Source organism: Dipodomys ordii, unplaced genomic scaffold (assembly GCF_000151885.1).
Source record: "Dipodomys ordii isolate 6190 unplaced genomic scaffold, Dord_2.0 Scaffold12, whole genome shotgun sequence".
NCBI lineage: Eukaryota > Metazoa > Chordata > Mammalia > Rodentia > Heteromyidae > Dipodomys > Dipodomys ordii.
The window spans coordinates 24,851,429-24,876,507 of NW_012267228.1; the positions used below are offsets into that span (position 1 = coordinate 24,851,429).

Below are 25,079 nucleotides of genomic sequence, written 5' to 3' on the forward strand. Positions count from 1 at the left end.
ATGTGAAAAATGCCTCATTTCCCACGTGGCTTCCCCTCCCCCCACCTGTTACCCAGGTGTGGCTGAGGACTTCCTGACCCTGGTTCCCCACGCTTGTTTGCCAGGCAGCACTGACCTTCAGGTACAGGGAGAGCAGACTCTGTGGCAGGCCGCAGGCCCCAGGCTCCAGGAAGCTTCTTTCTGGACACCTGTTCCCTCAGCTTTTCCATACTCCTAACTTCCCGTTACTGAGCTATTTAGCGGGAGGTATTAGATACAAGCTGAGATTTTTCAGAAGGCGCTCTGGATCTCTACAGAGCAGGCCTTGAACTTGGGCAGGAACTTGGAAGTAGTAGGAGATGCTTACCTTTGCTAGCACTTGTTTATCAGATGATTACAGATTTATTTTATATTGGATGTGTCAGGTGATTGAGGGTTTAAAAAGCAGCCCTTTGGGAGCCCCAGATTCTGACTGCTGCATCTCTTCAACTCTGGATCTCACGTTCACTTCCTTCCTTTCTTTGTAGACATTTTCCAAAAACTTGCTGCCATCAAAGAGCAGCGAGAATGGGTCACAGCCAGCGGTGCGCACAAGGTGAGTGGTGCCAGCCTGCGTCCCGGCCACGTGTCCACGCCCTTGCCCTAGCGACCTGCAGACTTGCCAAGCCGGCCCCAGCTGTGGCACGTGGCCTGAACCCTGCTTCTTCATCGGTGCATGGCGTCCGTACAGACAAAGGACACAAAGCCTTTTCTCATGTCCTTTTCTCTGTAGTATATGCCCTTTAATACAAACTAAGTTGATTGCTTAATTTAAATGTTGCTTAAGAACTGGCTTATGTGTAAACTGACCCTAGGTATGCAATTGTAAATAAGGAAATGGAAATCGGCAAACAAAATGTATCCTGTGTACTTAGAAACAAACCCATAGGTCTTAGAAGATTGTATTATTTGAACCATAGGAAGTTGCTACTGTCTGTTGGTCAGGTATGGTTGAATATAGACAGTGTCATGTGATGTGGCTTTCTAATAACATGGTACCGGGTTACAAGACCATGAACCAAATACACATTTTAAGGAGTTAGAGGATGTGGCCCAGTAGTAGAGAGCTTGTCTAGCATGCATGAGGCCCTGAGTTAGATCTCCAGCACCACACACACACACACACACACACACACACACACACACACACACACACACATACACACGCACACACACTCTTACATACCCTGTGTAATTCATATGTATGTATCTATACAGTTCTCCTATCTCAGGGAGCCACCTCCTAGCTTCAGACTTGTTGGCACATGCTGCCTGTGGTCTAGCGGATAGATGGTTGTAGCTGACTGCATGTGCCAACCCTTTATTGAAACAGCCATTCATTTAATTGATATTACTTAAGATTTGAAGAATAGGAACTGGGAATGTGGCCTAGTGGGAGAGTGCTTGCCTAGCATGCAAGAAGCGCCCTGGGTTCAATTCCTCAGTACCACATACACAGAAAAAGCCAGAAGCGGCACTGTGGCTTAAGTGGTAGAGCGCTAGCCTTGAGCAAATGAAGCTCAGGGACTGTGCCCAGGCTCTGAGTTCAAGCACCAGGACTGGCCACACAAAAAAAATGTGAAGAATAGTTAGCACTGAGGTATCAAGTGGACATGGCAAAGTTGTAAAAATAGTCATTTCGGAGATTGAAGGTCGCAAAAACATTATGTTAGAGGACAGAAAGTGGGCTGAGTGAGAGGGAGAGAAGTAAGAGAATAAAATAAGGATGTGATCAGAGAAATAATGATAGCTGCATTATGAGAGGATGGGGAGGGGGAGAAGAAAGAGGGGGAAAGAAGAGGAAGGAAGGAAGGGAGAGAGGAAGGAAGGGAGGAAGGAAGAGAGGAAGGAAGGAAGGAAGGAAGGAAGGAGGGAGGGAAGGAAAGAAGGGAAGGAGGAAGGAAGGAAGGAAGGAAAGCAAGCAGCAGAAATATCTGGGGACTGGTGGTTCACTCTAAGAATCCTAGCTAATGAGGAGGCTGAGATTTTGAGGCCAGTCCCATCAGAAAAGTTCTCTAGACTCCATCCCCCAAAGAACCAGCAGAAAGCAGGGCTAGAGTCACAGCTTAAGTAGTAGAGTTTCACCCAGGCAAGCTCAAGGCCTTGAGTTCAAATCCCAGTACTTCAAAAAAAAAAAGCCCATTTGTTGGAAACCAAAAAATCATTCTAGCCGTCATCATACAGGCTATAGCTCTGACTTGAACATGTTTGGAGGCATCCTGTAGAAATTGTAGAGAAGAGAATTTGCATTCATGACAACTCAGGGAAGGCAAAATCCAGATTTAGAGATGCATTATTTAGGATAATGCTGAGGACAGTCAGATTCTTATCTAGTAGATGCTAGTAGAGCATCCACAGCGTGAGGCACATGGCTAGCCCTGTCATTTGGAATGAGCCTTGCACAATTCTCAGCTCAGAGTGAGTTCTCAATGGCTGGGTGCTAACAGAATGATAGCCTCCCATTTACTTAGGCTGGGGTAATGGTGGTCACAAGTGCTGAACAAAGTGCTGTGGCAGTAAAGGGAGGGAGGAACAGCAGTGGCCGGTCCTATCTCTCTAGGCTTTGTAGTCTCTTGTTCTGGGCAGGGAACAGCTTCAAAGTGCTTCTGTCAGGAGTTCCAAACTAAAGAGGAAATGAGCACTGGGCTTCTGTAAAGAAGGGTTTTTTATTTTGTGCCAATAACTTGGGCTTGAACTCAGGTTCTGGGCACTGTCCCTTAGCCTTTTGGCTCAAGGTTGATGCTCTATCACGTGAGCCACATATCCAAATCAACCCTGGCCACCAATGGGGTGACAGATGTCGCAGCCAGATCACCCTCACATCCTTGAGCCACACATCTACTTCTATCTTTTGATGGCTAATTGGAGATAAGAGTCACCGACTTTTCTGCCTAGGCTGGCTTTGAACATGATCCTCAGATCTCAGCTTTCTGAGTAGCTAGGATTACAAGTGTGAGCCACTGGCACCCAGCAAGAACCTGAGGTTTTGAATGTTTAACAAAACTTTGTGAACTTAAGATTAAGCCTCTATATTGACTACATTTTTTTTAAATGAAAAGAGCCTGTCTAATAACTTTTTGCTAAGTAGAATCACCTTAGTAAATTACGGTTTTACTTAGAGAATTGTGTTTATGTGTAATGTGTATGCAAATACACCCACTAAACCTGAGCAAACAAAAACAAACAAACAACCCCCCCCCTCCAAAAAAAATCCCAAGAACAAAAAGTGGCTAAGCCTCTATGTCTTTGTAAGGAAGCATTCTACCATTCGAGAAGCACATTGTACTTACCTAATTAAATGGTTTTTCTTCATTTTTCAGACATTAGTAAATTTGCTTGGTGCTCGGGACACTAGCGTCCTACTGGGTGCTCTTTTGGCCCTGGCTAGCTTAGCAGAAAGGTAAGTGTCTTATTATGCTTCTAGCTCTGAGGTTCTAGTGGGTCAGCAGGAGACACAGATCAAACCCCTTGAATGGCCATCTGGTTTTAAAAAGCATGAACACTTACCTGTTGTTGAAGAGAATGTTGGGCAAAAGCATCATTTTAAAATTTAATTTAGAAAAGCAAACAACCATTTAGAATTTCTTCCTTTCCTCCCTCCCTCCCTCGCTCCCTTCCTTCCCTCCTTCCTTCCTTTGGTCTCTTTCTCTCTCTCTCTGTCCCTCCCTCTCCCCGTCCCCCTCTCCCCCCACCCGCCCTTCCTCCCTCCTTTCCTTCCTCAATGACTTTTCACTCAGTGCTGGTGCTCTACCCCTTGAGCTACATCTCTACTTTCTCCCTTTTGTTGGTTAATTGGTCTGCCTCGCCTGGTGATCCTCAGATCTCAGCCTCTTGAGTAGCTAGGATGATAAGCATGTACCACCAGTGCCTAGTATCCTTTTCTTTCTTACCTGAAAATTTAACCAAGTCTTTTTACCCAACCTTTAGTTGCTTCTCCATTCAGAATTACCACAATATATCTTTGCCATTTGAATCTCCCTCTATTTTTTTTCGTTCTTACCTGTGTGTAAGTTTTAACCTACAGAACACTTTCAAGCATTGTGAAACTTTCTGTTTTTGTTGTTGTTGTTTTTTAGAAACCATGTCTTTCTCTAGTTGTCACAATTTTAAATAAAATAAATATACTTCATTGCCAATAAATAGATTATGGCTTATGTGTATATTATATGTGTGTTTGTGAACAGCATATGATTCCTGTTCTAATATAATATGACAGCTAGACTCTTAAATCAGTGGACGCAATGAAATATGCTTTTAATAAATACTAACATTTTAAAATTTACAGCCCAGAATGTAGGGAGAAGATAAGTGAACTCAACATTGTAGAGAATCTGTTGATGATTTTACACGAGTACGACTTGCTTTCCAAAAGGTAGGGTTGTTAATACTTGAAAAACATGTCTGACATTTGAGGCAAATGCTTGTATTTACCATGTCGTTTTATTTGTGCTGTGAACTGGCTATCACGAGTCAGCCTGGCAGGTATTTCCTGTTAAACTTGACGACACACAGAGAAGTGCGTTTATTTCTCTTCAGGCTTGTGCTGCTTTTAGGCTTAGGATTCTATCATTAATACTTTCATTTATTGCATTTATTTACTTTTTGTTTCTGTTTTTGTTCTTTGCTGCTTCTGACTTTGATCTCAGGGCCTGGGTGCTGTCCCTGAGCTTTTTCTGCTCAAGGCTAGCCCTCGACTACTTGAGCTACAGCTCCACTTCTGTCTTTTTGGTGGTTAACTGGAGATGTGTGTGTGTGTGTGTGTGTGTGTGTGTGTGTGTGTGTGTGCACGCGTGCGTGTGTGCGTTAGGGCTGGGCTTAATCTCAGGGCCTCACACTCTGGCTTTGTTGTTAAGGCTGGCATTCCTGGCTTTTTCCTGGTTTCTTGGAGATAAGAATCTCATAGAATTTCCTGCTTGGGCTGCCAGTAGAGATGTGTGTGTGTGTGTGTGTGTGTGTGTGCCAATGGAGGCTTGAACTCAGGCCTAGGCACTTGAACTGTTTTGCTCAAGGCTGGCACTGTACCTCTTGAACCATAGCTCTGCTTCCGGCATTAATTTGGAGAGATAAGAGTCTCACGGACTTTGGGGCTTCCAGCCAGGATCCTCACGTCTCAGTCTCCTTGTAGCTAGGATTAAAGGGCTGCTGGGCTAGGTCAGTAGGGTTTGTTAGCTGATCTGCTAGGTGGCCCCAAGCCACAGCCAGCAGGCTACACGTGCCCACTGCTCATTTTTCTGTAACTAAAGAACAATTCTCTGGCGGTATTGCTCGCGGCCTTAGCCTGGCGGGGCAGTCCAGCCCGGCACTGTGTGGCGAGGGCCCTGGGTGTGTGGGTTCCATCTACATGCCAGGCCATCGGGTCAGGCGCCGTGACCCCCCCCTCCATCCCCCTCCAGACTCACGGCAGAGCTGCTGCGCCTCCTGTGCGCCGAGCCCCAGGTGAAGGAGCAGGTGAAGCTGTTCGAGGGCATCCCGGTCCTGCTCAGCCTGCTGCACTCGGACCACCTAAAGCTGCTCTGGAGCGTCGTGTGGATTCTGGTCCAGGTTTGCGAGGACCCCGAGACCAGCGTGGAGATCCGCACCTGGGGCGGCATCAAGCAGCTGCTTCACCTTCTGCGCGGGTAAGGGCGGCCGGGGGCCCAGGGCTAGGGGCCCAGACGACCCCCGGGTCCGGGCGCCCCAGGCTGCCCTGCCCGCTGGGCTGTCTTCCGTGGTTCGCGTTCTTGCCCTGGGCATGTCGCCCTCACCTTTGCAGTCCCTTAGGAATCCTGGCAGGTGTGTGTGCAGGGCCCGCCTGCACGGTGCGGGCAGCAATGCTGAGTGCGGCTGGGCGCAGAGGTAGGCCGCAGGGAGTTCCCCTGATGGCCAAGGAGGACATTGGTCCTGCCTGACACTCCTGGGGCCAGATCCAGGTACTGTGCTAAGAAAACAGAAGCAGCCGCACACCACAAATGGTAATGGTGTGTGCGTGCACACACACACACACACACACACACTTACATATATAAGTATCTAAATACAAATAATACATATTTTAATTATTTTTAGATTTGTAATAAATAATATTTAAAATTTTTATTTTAAAATATATTAAGATACATCTTAAAATAAAATGTGACAGATATATAACTTATGTTAACAATGTATAAATATATATTTATCGAAATATATATATATATATATTATGTGTGTGTGTGTGTGTGTGGCACTACTGTGGCTTGAACTCAGGGCCTTAGACTCTCTCACTCAGCTTTTTAAATCCTGGCTAGCACTCCACCACTTGAACCATATCACTTACTTCCAAGCCTTTGCTGGCTAATTGGAGATACAGTCTTACAGATTTGCCTGCCCAGGCTGACTTTGAACAGTGATTCTCAGATCTCAGGCTCCTGAGTAGCTAGAATTATAGGCACCAGCCAGGTATCAGGCAATATCAACTGTCTTTAAAGAGAAAGCATGGCCTATGTTAGTATACCTCAGGTATAATTTAGAATAGGAGAAAATATTAACCATAAAATGGTGATCATATTACTGACCCTGGTCTCTTTGTGCTTCTCTAATTTCCATTGAGCTTTTCATGCTTGCCTGGCATGCATGAGATGGTAGGCCTGATCCTCAGCACATTAAAAAAATAGAATTTCAATGTCATTCTAAGCCATGAGCGTGGAGGATTGGAAGAAGGGATAACTTGTTAAAGTAGTTTGAAATTAAACTTTTTTTTTGATGAATGTTGCAATGTAATTGCTCCAGCTCTCTGCCTCCTGAGTAGCTGGGAGCTACTGTGTTCATCTGCAAATCCATATTCTTACTTAGGTAGAATGATCCTTTCAGTGTGATCTCTAAGAAAATTGTGTTGACAGATAAGACCATCGACTGCAGCTCTCTCCTGCCCTAGTCCAACTGCCTTTCCCATGCCCATTTTAGAAAGGATAGGTGTGAACTAAATGGCATAAGGAGAATCAAGGAGACATCACTCACATTATATGTGGGTCCATTAAATCCAGATAGATATGCTGCCATAAAAAATAATAAGTGAGTGGGATGTGGTGGCAAGCCTGTAATCCCAATACTGAGGAGATTGAGGGGGCAGGATTTCAAGTTTGAATCTGGCCTGGACTCAATGCAGTGAGACTGTCTCAGACAAAATGTATAAATTGAGAGAACGAAGCAGAATAAAGACCAATAAGGAATTTATTGTGCAAAATGGTGCATTAAATAAACAAATAGGTTAGTGTTTTAGATTCTTAGGCAGAACATGGGTTTATGAAATGAGATTCTAGATGAGAAAATAGGGCAGCCAAAGGAAGGAATTTGTGGAGCTGGACAGAAGAGGAGCATGGAACAATACCCATGGGCTACCAGACCTCAAAACAGCACAGTGCAGAACAAGCACAGCAAAGCCACAGATAACACCGAGGAGAGGGACGGGGGGATGAGTGGAGGTGCAAGATGCAAGGTCTAGTCAGGAAAAGATAGGGTGCCCCCTTGGAGATTGGGATCATGGAGGTAGACAGCAAATAAATAGGGACAAAGGAGTCCAAAGACACTTTCCTAAAATAAAGGAGGATTACAGTTTCAGCGAAGAAAAGAAAACTTAGAATGATGTGGATTGAGCTGTATTCAAGTGAGTTAATTGCAGTGAAATACAGAGTTCTAGGGGGGACGGATGACCTTTCCCATAACTAGTGCAGAGTCAGTAATCCGAGATGATCGAGGGGAAAGTAAGTAAAGAAAAGGGAAAGGGAGGGAGGGGAGGGAAGGGAAGGAAAGGAAAGAGGAAGAGGAGGAAGAGAAAGGAGAAGGAGAGAGAAGGGGAGAGGAGGGAGGGAAGGAAAGAGGAGGGGGGAAGAAAAAGAGAAGAAAGGGGAGGGAAGGGAAAAGGAGGGAGAGGGAGGGGAAGGGAAAGAAGGAAGGTACTCCACCACATACCAAGTACAACACTAGTTGGGCTGGGAAGTGAAACAATAAAGATAATGTAGAAGAAAACTTTCTGACCTAGCGGAGGTCAAACAGGTTTTCAACAGGACACAGAAAGGGTGGATGGAAAGGAAAACCCAACAAACTGCGTGAGCATCAACTTTTCTTTTTTTCAGGGACAGAAATTTTGTTTCTGACCGCTCCTCCATCGGCAGCCTGTCTAGTGCAAATGCTGCAGGCCGGATCCAGCAGCTTCATTTGTCAGACAATTTAAGCCCTCGGGAAATACAGGAAAATACTTTCTCCCTTCAAGCAGGTATTGATGTGATACCATCAGGTTTTTATTTGTTCCTTTACAATTGACATGTGGCAATGGTATTCCCTGTGACAAGATTAGCACGATGGTGTGAATTAGACACCATTAATGTAGTTGCAAAAGTGAAGTTAACTCCGGATGGAGAGCAAAAACTTCTTGGTTTCTGGTGTTTCCTCCTCTTTCCACTGAACTTGGGGAGACGCGCATACAGATGGGAGAGATGGATTTTGGAAAGGGAGAATCTCCAGTGCATGTACCCATCTTACCAGGCACCGGGAAGCAGCCTCCTCTCAGCTGAGGAGCATGCTGCTCTGTGTGGGTGTTTTCACCCCACAAGCAGGAGTAGCCTTTCTTGGCTAAGCTCCCTTGAGCAGTCGTGCAGTTCCAGCCCGGCTTGCAGTTCCTGGCCTTTGGGAGCAGTGGGGACTGCAGGCAGAGCAGAAGCACAACAGGTCAGGGTGGATGGTAGGAGGGGGCCCAGGAGGGAGAAAGGGGTGCTGGGGTAGGACAAGGCCGACTTTCTTTGTTCCCTGCTATTTCCTGGAGAATGGAGACAAGTTTTCAGAAATGTGTGAGGACAGAGAAGTGGAGCTACCCCCTCCCCTGCCCTCCAGTTTCTACTCATTCTGAAAGGCTTCTGTCTCAGTATGGCTAGCATTCGGGGTTCCCTGTTTGAAGGGTACCCCAAAAGTCTAAACCCAGCAGAATTTCAGAGCTCTGGTTTCCAGTCTCTCTCAAAGAGTAGGTAGGATGATGGTGATAGAAACAAGAAGAGGTCACCTGGATGGGTGGGGTTGAAGGAGGGCTGATGCCTAGGGAGGGGTACGAGGGAGCTTTGGGGGCCCCAGGCAGTGCCCATTTAGGTGGGGTACTTGAGCTGCACACTGAAAAGGGGCTTAACATAGTTGGAAGTGGTGCTGTGGCTTGAGTGGTAGAGCACTAGCCATGAGCACAAAAGCTCAAGGAATAATGGCGCCCAGGCCTTGACCAAGCTCAAGCCCCAGTACCAGTGTGCACACACACGTGCGTGCACGCGTGTGCGCGCGCGCACACACACACACACACACAACTTATTTCATACCTCAGTGCCAAAAGAAAAGTAAAGCACACCATGGTGTGTACTGGGTGCACCTGCCATGTGGGAGGGGAGGGATGGAGCCATTAGAAGCCAGCTCCCCTCTCTCAGAGATGTGCGGAATGGCAGTTGGTGTGTCTTGGAGAAAGACTTCGGAGTCACATCCCCTGGGGTGGCAGGCAGGGAGGTGGCACACACCGTGGTGACCCAGACAGAGGTGACCACCATGCTGTTGATTGTTTCCTTCCAGCCTGCTGCGCGGCCCTCACGGAACTGGTGCTGAATGACACCAACGCCCACCAGGTGGTTCAGGTGAGAAACCCACCTGGCCTGGCTTCCTTAACCACGTCCTGCTGAGCCCGCAGGCTGTGGGACCACACCAGGCACTTTAAAAATATTTTTTTATTGGGGCTGGGAAGTTGGCTCAGTGGTAGAGTGCTTGCCTTGCATGCTTGAGGCCCTGGGTTCGATTCCTCAGCACCACATAAGCAAAAAGAAAAAAGAAAAAAAAGCCGGAGGTGGCGCGGTGGCTCAAGTGGTAGAGTGCTAGCCTTGAGCTGAAGAGCTAAGGGATAGCGCCCAGGCCCAGAGTTCAGGCCCCACTACCGGACCCCAAAAAATATTTTTTATTATTTGTTTGTTTATTTATGTTCTTGGGTGCTGGTCCTGGGGCTTGGACTCAGGGACTTTGCACTGTCCCTTAGCTTGTTATTATTGTTATTATTATTATTATTATCATGTGTGTGTGTGTGTGTGTGTGTGTGTGTGTGTGTGTATGTGCGCTCAAGGCTAATGTTCTACCAGTTGAGCCACAACTTTACTTCTGGCTGTTTGGTGGTTCAACAGAGATAAGAGTCTTAGTGACTTTGCTGCCCAGGCTGGCTTTGAACCACGATCCTCAGATCTCAGTTTCCTGATTAGCCAGGTGTGAGCCATCAGTGGCTGGCTTAGACTATTTTAAGCATTTCATATAGTTGAGAGATAGATAGCAGTCGTGTTGAAGAACTTCATATTGGGTCAATTGAGACACTAAAAATTATTTACTGTTGAAAACCTGATTTCACAAGCTATAACTCATTAATCAGCTGATCCAGTATGGATAGTTATAGGTGTGAGCACACACATGTGCACACACATATACTCCTCCCTCCTCCCCTCCCTGCCATGTGTACATCCCTGGCTTGTGCTTCTGTTGCAACAGTGACCTCCTATTGAAGTTTGTGGAGGAACATTTCTGGAGGGTTAACATCCGGGGCTCCAAGTTAAACTTCAGACTTCTCAAGTTAGCGAGTCTGTAAAGTTACAAGGGGGGGCTGCATCTGGGGAAGTTGGCAGAGCCAGACATTTGGCATTGGCCACCTAGAGGAGCAGCTGGCATCATTACTTACTGGCTTGACTCCTGGAAAAACATGACAGCCTACATTTTTGGCTTTTCATGTATGGAAGAGGGAAATTCTAGAATAATTTACAGAGTAGCCGTAACAGGGAGATCTCAATTTGATGCAAATGCCCACACATAGATGATGTCTGAACTACATAGAGAAATAGCACTAAGAAGGTACTTCGAAAGTTCTTCTTCCCTGTGTATTTTTGTATTAGAGTTAAGTCTGAAAAAAAAACCCACTGCAATAAATTGTTTGATAGGAAAAAAACAAGACTGAAAAGACGCAGACGGTGTTTTCACATACTACTTTTGTTTGCTTTCTTTGACTTTTCATTCTTTCTTTGATTTTTTTAAACCTTTTTAGTTGTTTTTGTTGTCGTGATGCCCAAACCCAGGGCATTGCACACGTTTAGTAAACACCCTGCTAACTATGCTATGTCCTCAGCTGTTGGATTTTTGAGATAAAGTCACATTATGCAGCTCATTGAGGGCTGTCTTTGAACTTGTGAACCTCCTGCCTCAGCTTTCCAGGGGCTGGGATTATAGGCATGTAGTAGCAAACCTAGCCTTTTAATTAACTTAATTATTTAATTAATTTTTGGTCGCACTTGCTTGCTAGGTAGAAGCTCTACCACTTGAGTCATGCCTGGAACCTCAATCCTCATGATCTTTACCTCCCAAGGAGCTGGAATTACAGGCATGAGATGCCATGCCTGTGAAAGTCTTCTTTCTCTCTCTCTCTCTTTTAAAAACAAAACAAGTATACAATGATTGATCTATATGCATTGCTTACTTATGAAAAACAGAAAGGGAGACATGTTTCATAGTTAGATACTTAAATTAAAAGCATAAAGATATTTGAATCCTTATTTCTGGGCTTCTTAATTTCTCATTCTCCATTTAAAAATAGTTAAACCACTTCAGAATTACATAATGTGTACAATAATTATCTGGAGTCTAGACAGACAATGGAACTTTTGGCTTATGGCTTTATATTGTAATGGCCTGTAATATTTAAAATTCCAAAATGATTTTTAACAAGTCTTGCCATTTTTTTTTTCTTTTCAGTCATGGGGATTGAACTCAGGGCCTGGGTGCTGTCCCTGAGCTCTTTTGCTCAAGGCTAGCACTCTACCACTTTGAGCCACAGTTCCACTGCTGGTTTTTGAGTGGTTAATTGGAGATAAGAGTCTCACGGGAACATTTCTATCCAGGCTGGCTTTGAAGTTCAATCCTCCTATCTCAGCCTCCTGAGTAGCTAGGATTATAGGCCTGAGCCAACAGTGCCCAGCTTGTTGCTTTTTATATGCATGTGCATCTCTGTGACATTGTCATGGTCACTGATAACATAGCTCCTTTATTTTTCCAGGAAAATGGTGTATATACTATCGCGAAACTAATTTTACCAAATAAACAAAAGAACGCAGCAAAAACGAATCTATTACAGGTAATAAGCATAGCCATTGCTCTTTAATGTTAAAGCTACTGAAATCTGGGGAAACTTTGATAAAATACTTTGTGATTTTTGTTTTGTTTTGAACCTTAAAGTCTGTGCTGACAGGCAGGATACATAAGATTTATAGAGGCTGCTCTTAACTTCTCAAGGAGCTAAGGTTACAGGGCTGTTCTCAGTGCCTGGCCAGAGAGAGATTTATTTATTTTTAAAAAAGCCCATTTTGTTTCCACCTGGACCTCTGGGCAATTTTATGTGGCTTCTATTTTCAGATCAACAACTTTTTTTTTTTTTTTTTTGGTTGTGAGGCTTGAACTGGGGGCCTGGGCACCATCCCTGAGCTCTTTTTGCTCAAGGCGAGCACTCTACCACTTGGAGCCACAGCTCCACTTCCAGTTTTCTGATGGTTCATTGGAGATAAGAGTCTCATGGACTTTTCCTGCCTGGGCTGGCATGGAACCGCAATCCTCGGATCTCAGTCTTCTGAGTAGTTAGAATTAGAGGTGTGAGCCATTGGCACCCAGCTTCGAGATCACCAATTTCACAAAATGATTCCAGGTCAGATTTGGTAGGGTGCGCTCTCTCTGTCCCCCTTACTCTGTCTCTTATCTCTCTCTCAATTTTCTTCCCTCCATCTACTGTTTGTCCTGCCTTCTTGTCTCTGTCTCTGCATCTTCTCCTCCTCTCTCCCCTCCCTTCCCCTCTCTTCTTTCCCATCCCCTCTCTTCCCTTCTGCTGCCCCCTTCCCCTCCCCTTCTCTCCTTTCCCCTCCTTCGCTCCCCTCCCCCTTACCCCTTCTCTTCTCTGCCCTCCTCTCCTTGATTTTTTTAAACCTCTCCTCCCCTCCTTTTCCCTCCCCTCTCCTCTTTCTGTCTATGTCTGTCCATCTCTGTTTCTTCATCTTCTTCTTCTTCTTCTTCTTCTTCTTCTTCTTCTTCTTCTCTCCTCCTTCTTCTTTTTCTTCTTTCTTTCTTGCTCTCTCTCTTCTTTCCTTCTTCTTCTTCTTCTTCTTCTTCTTCTTCTTCTTCTTCTTCTTCTTCTTCTTCTTCTTCTTCTTCTTCTTCTTCTTCTTCTTCTTCTTCTCCTTCTTCTCCTTCTTCTTCTTCTTCTTCTCCTTCTTCTCCTTCTCCTCCTCCTCCTCCTTCTTCTTTTTCTTCTTTCTTTCTTGCTCTCTCTCTTCTTTCCTTCTTTCCTTCTTTCCTTCCTTTATTTCTTCTTTCTTTCTTTTTCGCTGTTACTTTGCCTCTCACTCAGCATTGCAAAATGTCAGAAGTTTGTTTTTCTCTATTACGCCTCCCTAGCTGTCTGGAGTGTCCTAGGGAGTCACTTTGGATTGTTCTATTTGGAGAATGCCAAAGACTGTTTCCTCAGGAGACCAATTTGTCAGGTTTGAATTCAGTAGGCTTGTGGCTATTTTATATGTCATCATTTCTAGTGTTTATTTTCTCATATAAACCTCAATATTCAAGCACTCATAGAAGGCCAGGAATGAAATAAACCTTGAGCTCCTGGAAATCTTGGGAAATCTGGTTTGCCAGCATAGTGATGCCTCGTCTCTGTACTCACTTGTACATTCTAGAAAGGAATTGATGACAAATACAAGGCTGAGCAGGAACATCAGTACTGTTTAAATACAAGAGCTGTCCCCAGCATGGGAAATTTTTGGTTTCAGTTTGGGCTCACAACAAGGTCCCTTTACTGTCTACGTCATGGCATTTCTGTCCTGAAGATGGCTTAGGTGGCCGAACTCCCATTTAAGAATCACACTCGCTTTTATTTTCTAGTGTTACGCTTTCAGAGCCTTGAGGTTCCTCTTCAGTATGGAAAGAAACAGACCTCTGTTTAAAAGGTAGGAGCCAGGAGCCAGGTAAGACCTTTGGATCTGGGGGACTGTTGGACTGAGCTGTGCTCACATCTGACCTAGAAGCATCAAGAAGAGAACCGCTGTGTGCAGACCGTGCCTCTTCATACTTTCCCTTCCTTCCCCTTCCCGCCCGCCCTCCTTCCATCTTTTCTTTCCCTTTCTTTCCTTTTCTTTCTCTTTTTTTCTTTTCTTTTCTTTCTTTCTTTCATTGTGCCAATACTGGAGCTTAATTCAGGGCCTGGGTGTTATCCCTGGCCCTTTTTTTGTTTTTGTTTTTTTTTTTTTTTTTTTTTCTCAAAGCTAATTCTCTACTACTTGAGCCATAGCTCTACTTCAACTTTTTTGTGGTTAATTGGAAGTAAGAGTCTCACAGATTTTTCTGCCTGGGCTGGATTTGAACCCCAATCCTCAGATCTCAGTCTCCTGAGAGAAACTAGGGTTACAAATGTGAGGCACTGGTGCCCAGCTTCTTTTCGGACTTCTTAAATGTCACAGAGATAATGAAACTACCATGATCATGTCTCAGCATCTTGGAAATGATGCAAAATTCTCTCAGTTTTTAAACTTATCTGTATTTTTATTTCCATAAAACATTAAAATTATATATAAATTTATACATAATGTATATAAATATACATTATATATGATATAATATACAATATAGTGTAAATATATAATATAGTAATAATACAATATATAATACATATTACATAACATTCATATTATGTCATATACTATTTATAAATATAATATAGAATATATTATGAAATGATACACACACACATACAGAGGCTTGAACTCAGGACCTGGGTGCTGTCCCTTAACTCTTTTGCTCAAGACTAGCACTCTACTACTTTAGTCACAGTTCCACTCTTGGCATTTTTTTCTGGTTAATTGGAGATAAGAGTGTTATGAACTTTCCTGCCGAGGCTGACTTTGAACCATGATCTTTTATCTCAGTCTCCTGAGTAGGTAGGATTACAGGTGTGAGCCATCAGTACCCCAGGTGTACAGCAGATCTTTAGAATATTCTTCTCCATTTGTTTTTATCTTCATTTTCAAATACTCTATTGCATAATTAAAATAGCAGTTGGAAAGTATTAACCTCTCCACTTTGATGGGAATCTAAGAAAATTAATATTGTTTCATGTGGGAGTGAGCTACATCTGAAAGGAAAATAATAAACAACAGTTTCCAAGTTCTTCTCTGTGTATTCTTCCCCACAGACTCTTCCCTACCGACCTGTTTGAGGCCTTCATTGACATAGGTCATTATGTTCGTGATATCAGCGCTTATGAAAAAGTGGTATTGAAGCTGAATGTGTTAGCGGTGAGTCCCAAGTCTTCAGTGTCTGGGCGGGTCCATGGCTGGGATAGCATTGCTGAAACAACTCATTTTCCTTCTGATTATTTGGTTAGGAGGATGAACTGAAGCAAATTGCTGAGAATATTGAGAGCATTAATCAGAACAAAGCTCCTTCAAAATACATAGGCAACTATGCAATTCTGGATCATCTTGGAAGTGGAGCCTTTGGCTGTGTTTATAAGGTGACTTTTTCCTTGGGGACCATGTCTGACATTCCTAAAGAAATGGGACAGCTCATTTGAATACCCATACTTATTATAATTGCTGTCCTTATCATGGAATAATATGAACAAATCAATAGAAACATTATAATAGTTTTCTCACCCAAAGGCTTAGAGAGAATTGCACTGATTTTGACCTACTGTCAGCTCTAGTAATTAATTGGCTGCTGACTTTTTAAAAAGACATCTCTGGCAGGGCATAGATGGTTCATGCTTGTAAGTATAGCTAATCAGGAGGCTGAGAACTGAGGCCAATCTAGGCATGGATGTTTGTGAGACTCTTATCTCCAATGAACCACCAGAAAAACCAGAAGTGGAGCTGTGGCTCAAGTGGTAGAACACTAACCTTGAGTTGAAGAAACTTGGGGACAGCAACCCAGGCCCTGAGTTCAAGCCCCAGGACTGGCACCAAAAAAAACCCCCCAAAAACAAAAAAAACATCTTTAATCTCTCAAAAATACCCCACATATCTTGTCTCCAATGCATGATAACTCCCTAATTCATATCAGTTTTCCTGTATTTAGGCAAAAAAATCATAATAAATATTGCAAACTGGCCCAGAAAATAACACATCTAAAAACACATATTTCAGATGAGCTATTAGAAAACATTCCATTTCTATCTGATAGTACATACTCGCATACAAATATATACATATTAACTCTGTCAGAATAGAATTATTTTCTATCCTAACACATTTTTGAGGTAAATAAGCTGTGGCTTATTTTGGTACCTGGAGCAGCCATGTGACTTTTGTTAATCTATTCTACTTTTACCTTTTTGTCTCTCATTCTATCCCCTTTTCTTTTACTTCCCTTAGGTTAGAAAGCGGAGTGGCCAAAATCTTTTAGCAATGAAAGAGGTGAATTTGCATAACCCAGCATTTGGAAAGGATAAAAAAGATCGAGACAGCAGTGTAAAGAATATTGTTTCTGAATTAACAATAATTAAAGAGCAGGTAAATGTTTTCTTCTTGTCTCTAAAGATGGTTTCCTTAAGTGAATGCCATTGAAATAGAGTTTGTTACTATTTTTCTCCATGCTGCTTAGGAACTAATGGAATGTGCAGGAATGAGCATAGGGAAGTCATATTTTTACCAGTATTTTTCCTAAGGCTTGACACAGAGCCATACTTCTCTGCAAACACATCTATTTCTTGCTCATTATATTATAAAGTGTTCGGTTACTTAGTGACATGTATAAGAATATGACCAAGACTTTCCTGACTTTGGAAGTGGAACCAGTCTGCTAACATTCCTCAAATACAGTTTACAGTGTGCATTTTCAAGATGGGTTATTATTTATTCACATGAGCAGAACATTATACTAATAGCTCAACTAGCTGTCATTACACAATTTTGTGTGGAAAAGTTGAATCGACATATCAGAGAGAAATAGGTTTCTTTTTGCGATCTAAAAGCACACTGTTTTCTTTTCTGGTTTTCCAGAAACCATTACAAGCACAGTTTTTGTAACTGCTATGGATAATCCCCATAGCAGGAGTAGTGGGGTTTGAACTCACCCTGGGTGCTGTCCCTTAGTTTTGTTTTGCTCAAAACTGGCACTCTACTACTTGAGCTTTAGTTCCACTGCTGACTTTTTGGCCATTAATTGGAGATGAGAATCTCATGAACTTTCCTTCCTGGACTTTGAACCATAATCTTCAAATCTCAGCTCCCTGAGTAGCTAAGATTGCAGACGTGAGCCACTAGTGCCCTGCTGATAGAGCTGTCTCCTTGCTGTTCATTCTCTGCCATCATATCCGCACAGTGTCTAGCCCAGACACAGGTGTGCGCTTTATTCGCCCAAACCCACTCTCCTGAACCATTTTATACATTAGAGTCAATTGCATCATTAATAGTTGATTTTGTAGGTGACTTTTATATACTCATAAATTAGATTTAGCAAAGTTATTTGCTCAGAAGTAGGGAAATCTATCCAGAGTTTCTTCTAGCACAAAGTCCAGGTCTTTACTGGACTCCAAATGAGCCGTACCTTTGTACAGTGTGCTAGATCCAGGGCCAGTTGGGTTGTTCTCCGTGCCCTATGATGGTTTCAGAGTCGGTGGCTACTTGCTCGCTGACGAGGCTGCCGGTCTCTTCTGGCACACGTTGTAAGAAAAGCAGGGCCATGTGGACTCCAGAATCCCTCAACATGGAGCTAGATTGTGAGAATGGATTTGTGGTGACTCAGAGGATGCAGAACACAGGGGCTTAAAGAAGAACCTGACAGGGTAGGCCCCTGCCTTCGTGTGATGATCCGAGAGCAGGTGGCCCTGTTTTCTCTCTGCTCCACATAGCCCTCTAGGGACTGTGCTAGCTCCGGGGCCATCTTGGGTTGGACTGTGCATAGACACACGTGTTCATGGCCACGGAGGGAAAATCAGGGGGAACACTGCCCAGAGCGGAGGGTTCACACGTTTCCCTCACACTCAGCCACCAGAGCCGAGGGACAGACTGAGAAGTGACTTTTGATCAGCAAGCATGTCTACTGCCAAGAGAGCAGGCTTTTGGTGGGTAATGAGCAGTTCCTCCCTCAAAAGAGCAGGAAGAAAACCCCAAATAATAGTCATTCTTCTGAAATCCGAGGCATTTCAACTTCAAGTTGCATTATAAAATAGCTAATCACAACACATTTTAGTAATTTTCATTTGTAGGAAAGACTCATCCATTCATATCCTTAAGGAAACAGTTGGGAGAAATTGCCAGGCACTTAAAAAAAATGGCAGGAAGACTTTATACAGAGCTGTTGCAACAGGAGTTAGCATGTTGCAATAGACAGACTGAATGCAACTCCGAATTCCACAAGGACTGGGTGAGCAGCCGATATCCAGGGGCCCTGGTGAGAGGGCACGGGTGGATGGGGAATTGCCAAGAGCAACTTGGCCAGATGTCAGCGAGAGGGGAAGGCCCTTGACTGGATAGGAAGAGGTAAGCGGCGTAGCAGGGTCCTTGCTAAAACGCAAGCAAACCAAGCACAAGGCTGAGCCAGCACAAGGGAACGGGAGCCAGACTAAAGTTTGGCTGTAAGGAGGAGCATCTTGTCAACTAGTAGTTGCTCCTCAGAGAATTTCAGCTTCCTGCTCATCATCATGGAGAGCATAGGAAGGCAGAAATAGTGTGAGCAGACACAGACAGTATTTACAAGTAGTAAGGCAAAGAGACAAAGAGCAGTAAAGCTATGTATTCAACATAGATAACTTCGTGTCGGTTTTGGCCTTTATGAAGTCTGTGTTGGGCAGAGTACTAAACAGAATCTTTGTTCTCCAGTTCTCTATGTTCATTCAGATAGGTAATACAACACAGTTTTAAATTTTGTTTTACAGTTTCAGGTTGAGACTTGCTAAACAAGTGCCTACCATCTGAGCTGTGCCCCCAGCCCTGGAATTCTTAGTTTTAAAATAAGTATATAGAAATTCAAATGAATGCACTATAGAGACAGTTTTGATTTTGGAGCAATATAATGAATGTTATTTATTTCCTCATAGCTCTATCACCCCAATGTTGTTCGTTATTACAAGACATTCCTGGAAAGTAAGTACGAGTTTCAGTGGGATTTCTTTTATCTTTTTCTTTATACTTGTGCTAGTCCTGGGGCTTGAACTTAGAGATTGTATCTAGGGCTGAGTGCTGTCTCTGAGCTTTTTCAGCTTGACAATAGTGCTTTACCTCTTGAGCTACAGCTCTGATTCTGGATTTTTGTTTTTTTGATAATTAATTGGAGATAAGAGTCCCATGGACTTTCCTTCCTAAGATGGCTTTGAACCATAATCCTCAGATATCAGCCTCCTGAGTAGCTAGAATTACAACTGTGAGCCACCAGCACCTGGCTAACATTTCTACTTAAGGAAATACTTCTTTGTTTCTTACATAGGTTTACATTAGAGTGTCACAAAATATACCCTCTAAGTTGTTTGCTTTAAATTTTATCAGTGGAGGAAAAGAAGGCATCACTTTCTTGGCCTGTGAGGCTCTGTTATGATCAATGACCTGAGGATGTTACACAATATGTAGATTTCCTTAGCGAAAGAGCTACTAAATAAAAATCACTTGTGCTACGTTTCCTATATACAAAAAGCACACTTATTTAGATCAAGAGAAAAGGAAACTATGCTCAATGATTATGGTTTCTTTATGAAAAATTGTTAATACATTGTGGAATCAGATGATACTTCCAAACAAATTAGAGTGGATTCACCTTGATTTCTTTTGCATGAAGTTCAAGTACATGCCACCAGGTGGCGGTGGAGCCCCGGCTGATTATACAGGCAGAGTCAGGTTCTTAAAAGTGCAAAAAAACCTGAGTCAAAACCAAAACCAGGGGATATAAAGCAACGTTTAGTCACATGATTTGCACAAACAGAACTGTAGAAGGGAATAAGCCTGGGTGAAATCTGATCTGCGACATGTATGGAACTTCAAAACATCTCCATTTAAAGACATACATGACGGTCATTGTTGGGGGTTCCTCATGTCAGAGCGATCCTTTAGAAACATTTTGTGCTTTGCATTTGGTGTGGTTTTGCCTTTTCCCTTCCACCCCACCCCTAGCTATTAGTTGTTAGTGTGCAAAGAATTGACCATACTGCACAACTTGTCTTACTATAAAAAACCAAAGAAAATTTGTTTACAACCTGGAAGTCTCCAAAATCATCCGAGGTAATTTAAAATTTGTAAAGTATGCTAGAAGAGAATCAGAATTTGTAATAGAGAGGAATATAAGGTAAGAAAATGACATCTAGAGTTACACATCAGCTTAGCATATACAAATATTTCCAAGAATTATGAAAAATATAAAATATATATAGGAGAATAATCATTATATATTATATAGATTGTGTAGTACCATGATTACTAGCCTCTGTGCTTATGAAAAGCTGTTCAGTAGTGGATTCTGTCTTTTGTAAATATCATATGCCTATCTATTTTATGCACATCTAAATGTCACAAAACACCCCTACTGCAAACCACTGTTAATAATTTCATACTGCTTTTAGGAGAGGAAAAGAATTTTGGTTTCTTTTTCTTGGCATCCAATGAAAAGAAACACAATCAGTTAATGAGAGTCCCTGAGTCCAAAAGATAAAAACAGGACAAACTCAGCTTTTCTTGAGGAACAAGGAATTTTCTCCCAGGGGTGGAATTTCCAACTGTGTCATTATAAGATTATAGTGTGATTCCAGAGTAAATTCCCATAAGGTCCTACTATAAAAAATATAATTTAAGATGCAGTTTTCTGAATATCTGATTTAATCTGAGGGTACATTTTAGGCTGTCAAGAGGAAAGGTGGAACCAGCCACTGATGACTCACATCTCAGGCGTCTGAGACCTGAGGATTGTGTTTCAAAGCCATCCCAGGCAGGAAAGTCCAGAAAAAGACTTTTATCTCCAATAAGCCAGCAAAAGCTGGAACTGGAGGTGTTGCTCAAGTAGAAGAATTCCAGCCTTGCACAAATAAAGCCAAACGAGAATGTGAGGCCCCAAGTTTGAGCCCCAGTACCAGGATGCTCGTGTGTGTGTGTGTGTGTGTGTGTGTGTGTGTGTTTGTGTGTGTGTGTGTGTACGCGTGTGCGCACACACACACACAGATATGGACAGCAGAAAGGTGGGTTTGCATGCTCTTCAATCCTTCAACTTGGGACATTTGCTTGTTCTCTTTGGTAACTTCCAGTCATTCCATTTTGTAGTGGCATTTGCCAGAATAAACTTAAAAGCTTCCTATACTCAGGAGCAATTGTTTCTGGGCTCTGATTGTCCCAAGACCCCTGCACCCCGCTCCCACTTCTGGGTTGAGTGACCTCCAGGGTAGCAAATTTCTAACTCTTCACTGTTGTTCTCTACAAACACATTGAAAACTCAGAGTAATTTATAAACTATCTTGATTCTATATTAAATTTAAATTTCTCTGACCTGTCTTGTGTGTTTTCCATAGATGACCGATTATATATAGTTATGGAGCTTATTGAAGGAGTCCCCCTGGGGGAGCATTTCAGTTCTTTGAAGGAGAAACAACACCATTTCACCGAAGAAAGGCTATGGAAAATATTTATACAGGTATGCTTTTGTTTCCATCCAGCTTTTTATAATATAGTCAAGTTCTCAGCTGATCTCTTAAAGAGGTATGATTGTCACAATTGGTTACACATATATTAGAGGTAATAAACTTTGATGTTTCTTCTTCTTTCAAGCTGTGTTTAGCACTTCGGTATTTACACAAGGAGAAGAGGATTGTCCATAGAGATCTGACACCAAACAACATTATGTTGGGGGATAAGGACAAAGTAACCGTTAGTAAGTAGAGAAGTCCTTTTTCCTGTGCTGATATTGGGATTTGAACTCAGGGCCTCATGCTCTTGTTTACCTTTTTCATATAAGGCTGGTGCACTTAAGCCTCTTCTCCAGTTCTGGCTTTTTATTGGTTAATTAAAGACAAGAGTCTCAAGTTGGTTTGCTCAGGGTGGCTTCAAACTGTGATCCTTAGATCTCAGCCTTGTGGGTAGCTGGGATTACAGATGGGAGCCACCAGTGCTCCTGGCTCTATGAATGTTTTTATGTGGAAACTTAAAGGATATTTTCCTTATCCACTGCCTTGACTAGGTCTTTTCCTCTAAGGCATTTGTATGACCTAAGTGTGATACCATCATTTTAAAATAAGTATAAAATGGTTTTATGAGTAGGAAGGTAATTCACTGAGATTTTTTATATCATTCTTTAAAAAAAAAACTTTGGATCTGATAGTGCTGAATAGTTTTCAGTATCTAGCACTATTGATAAAATGTGGTCATTTCAAAAGAGATTATGGTTAAATTAAACGCTTACAGCATGAAATAAGTGTGTAAAACTGAGAATAAGTCCATAAAATTCCTATGTTTTGGGAGTCTGAAGTACAGCTGCAATTCTTCAAGCCCATAAACCAGGCCAGCTGAGGGGGTTGTAAAGTGTGCTACCACAAGGGGGCAGCACTATCATGTTTTTTTTTCTTTTCCTGGACTCAAAGGTCTACTTCCTTCCAGAAAAGAAGCACCAGACTTGTTTGAAATACATGGGACAAAGTTTATTGAAAAATGAGACCTGAAAAGAGAAAAAGAAAACTTGGGGAAACAAAATGTTTCTTTCCTTTCCCCTTTTCCTCAATGTAGGTGCATTAAATGTTGAGATTGATTTGCAATTACTTGTAATAAACATGCTGGCTGACGCTTCCTCCAGTGAGGAAGCAGAGTGGGAAATTCCTAACGTGTTATATGTGTGATCCGTCAATTGCTGTCTATTCCTAGTGTCTAAGTATGGCCAGACACCTGTTCAGGTCTCACTTCTGCACTTACGTGCAGACTTCCTACAAGGGAGGAGACCCGGACTCTGTCACAGAGTCCTCGCCCACCCATGTCACAGCCACGTGACATCCACACGATGTCTCGACCCTACAAAATGGCTAGAAGGAACTGAGTGAAATGAACTCTCCCTCAAACCCACCGATTCATATTTCTTGGCCTTTCCAGAAATGTAAAACTTTCCTCTTTCCTTGCCTTTTCTGATACCAAACAAAAGAGAAAGAAAAGAAAACACAAATGGCACTAAATTATAAATGATGGTTTTGGACGTGTGCTTGTGTGTATGATTCATGAGGTCAGTGTGTGTGTGTGTGTGTTGATTCTGGGGCGTAAATTCAGGGCCTGAGTGCTATGCCTGAGCTCTTGTGCTCAAGGCTAGTGCTCTATCACTTGAGTCACAGCTTCACTTTGACCTTTTTGGTGATTAATTGGAGATAAGAGTTTGAATCATGATCCTCAGATCTCAGCCTCTGGAGTAGCTGGAATTGCAGACGTAGCGAGGATCGCTGGAGCCTGGCTCATATGTGTGTTGATCTGTGCGGTGATGCCTGACTGCGCTGCAGTAGTAATGTTAAGGACACGGTTCATTTGATATAGCTTTTCTCAAAGGCCCGAGGGATCATTGCAGAACCCAAGAATTCTGACAGATGTCCTAGAAAGTGGTGGTATTTGTGTTCCACAGACATGGAATTATCCAGAAGCCAGAAAGTGTTCACTTTTTCTACACAAAAGCTCCCCGTCAGTTAAGTGAGGAAATACCCACACCGTAGGGAAGGAGAGATGGCTTGGATTAGGGTCGTGTCTGCACTGGGTTTGGAGGCTGCAGAATAGGGAAAGCGGCATAGCTCTGGAAGGGCTTCCTGTTGCTCCAGACCCCTTTGCCTGTTTGTTAAGTAAGCTGCTGTTTGTTAAATTACAAACAATATGATCACTAAAAATAACCCACCCAAAAATCACTTGACTTCACCTGTGGGAAGGTCTGGAAGGAAGTCAAGGGCGGAGATGAGAAATGTGAGCAATCCTCCAGGAGGAAGCCTTGATGGCACGGAGCTGTACTGGGAGAAGTCTGAGCATTTTTCTTGGAGTCCTGTGGAGATGATGTTTCTGATGATCCTGTTGCCATGGATACCCAGAATGGAGCCAGTGGGGAAACAGCAAAGCTGTAGAAGGAGCCGGTGTGGCAGGGTGCAGCTCGCCCTCTGGCCTGCTCTGCAGTATTGTCATCACCTGCCATTAGAGGGATTTTTGACTGCTGGCTCCTTGAAGTTGTCAAAGGTGTTCCCTGCTTGCGTTTGAGCTCTGCTTTGGAGGAAAGGAGCACCGCCTCTCACTGGAACTCTGGAGTGTTTATTATGGGATAGAAGTGTGTCCATCCACTATGTCGCCCAGTACCTTGCAGATACTGACACAGTTGAGTGAGGTCAGACAGCTTGTTTGGAGTGGGGATTTTAAGTTGGGCAAGTCAGAGATGAGCCATGTGAACATGGTGGCAGGGTTTTGTGTGGTCTGGCAATACCACCTATTCCCTACACTCTACAATACTGTCCTCCTCTCATTTCTTCAATGGATCGTGTTCATTTGATCACAGGGCTTTTGCATATACAAGTTTATTTTCCTGGAGGTCTTTTCTTATCCTAGCTATTTTTTTTTTTTTTGTCGGTCGTGGGGCTTGAACTCTGGGCCTGGGCTCTGTCCCTGTGCTCTTCAGCTCAAGGCGCAAGCTCCACCACTTGAGCCACAGCACCACTTCTGGTTTTCTGGTGGTTAATTGGAGATAAGAGGCTCACGGACTTTCTTGTCCAGGCTGGCTTTGAACTGTGATCCTCAGATCTCCACCTCCTGAGTAGCTAGGATTACAGGCATGAGCCACCAACACCCAACTTGTCCCTTAGTTTTTTATGCTCAGTGCTGACACTCTACCATTTGAACAACTTTTTGGTGGTTAATTTTGGCTTTTTGGTGGTTAATTAGAGATAAGAATCTCACACTGGGGCTGGGAAGGTGGCTCAGTGGTAGAGCGCTTGCCTTGCATGCCTGAGAGGCCCTGGGTTCGATTCCTCAGAACCACATAAGCAAAAAGAAAAAAGCCGGAAGTGGCACTGTGGCTCAAGTGGTAGAGTGCTAGCCTTGAGCTGAAGAGCT

At 43.3% G+C, this 25,079-nt stretch overlaps 1 protein-coding gene across 1 annotated transcript in view; it reads left to right on the forward strand.

The window, feature by feature from the left end:
- Nek10 (NIMA-related kinase 10) overlaps nt 1-25,079 on the forward strand; it is a 153,621-nt gene that overhangs the window by 29,878 nt on the left and 98,664 nt on the right. The window contains exons 9-22 of the mRNA XM_013010302.1: nt 507-574; nt 3,339-3,418; nt 4,304-4,390; nt 5,412-5,636; nt 8,109-8,248; nt 9,574-9,635; nt 12,077-12,154; nt 13,945-14,009; nt 15,251-15,353; nt 15,443-15,571; nt 16,431-16,568; nt 19,097-19,142; nt 21,542-21,663; nt 21,798-21,900. Coding sequence (XP_012865756.1) covers nt 507-574; nt 3,339-3,418; nt 4,304-4,390; nt 5,412-5,636; nt 8,109-8,248; nt 9,574-9,635; nt 12,077-12,154; nt 13,945-14,009; nt 15,251-15,353; nt 15,443-15,571; nt 16,431-16,568; nt 19,097-19,142; nt 21,542-21,663; nt 21,798-21,900 — 1,446 coding nt within the window. The remainder of the gene's footprint in view (nt 1-506; nt 575-3,338; nt 3,419-4,303; nt 4,391-5,411; nt 5,637-8,108; nt 8,249-9,573; nt 9,636-12,076; nt 12,155-13,944; nt 14,010-15,250; nt 15,354-15,442; nt 15,572-16,430; nt 16,569-19,096; nt 19,143-21,541; nt 21,664-21,797; nt 21,901-25,079) is intronic.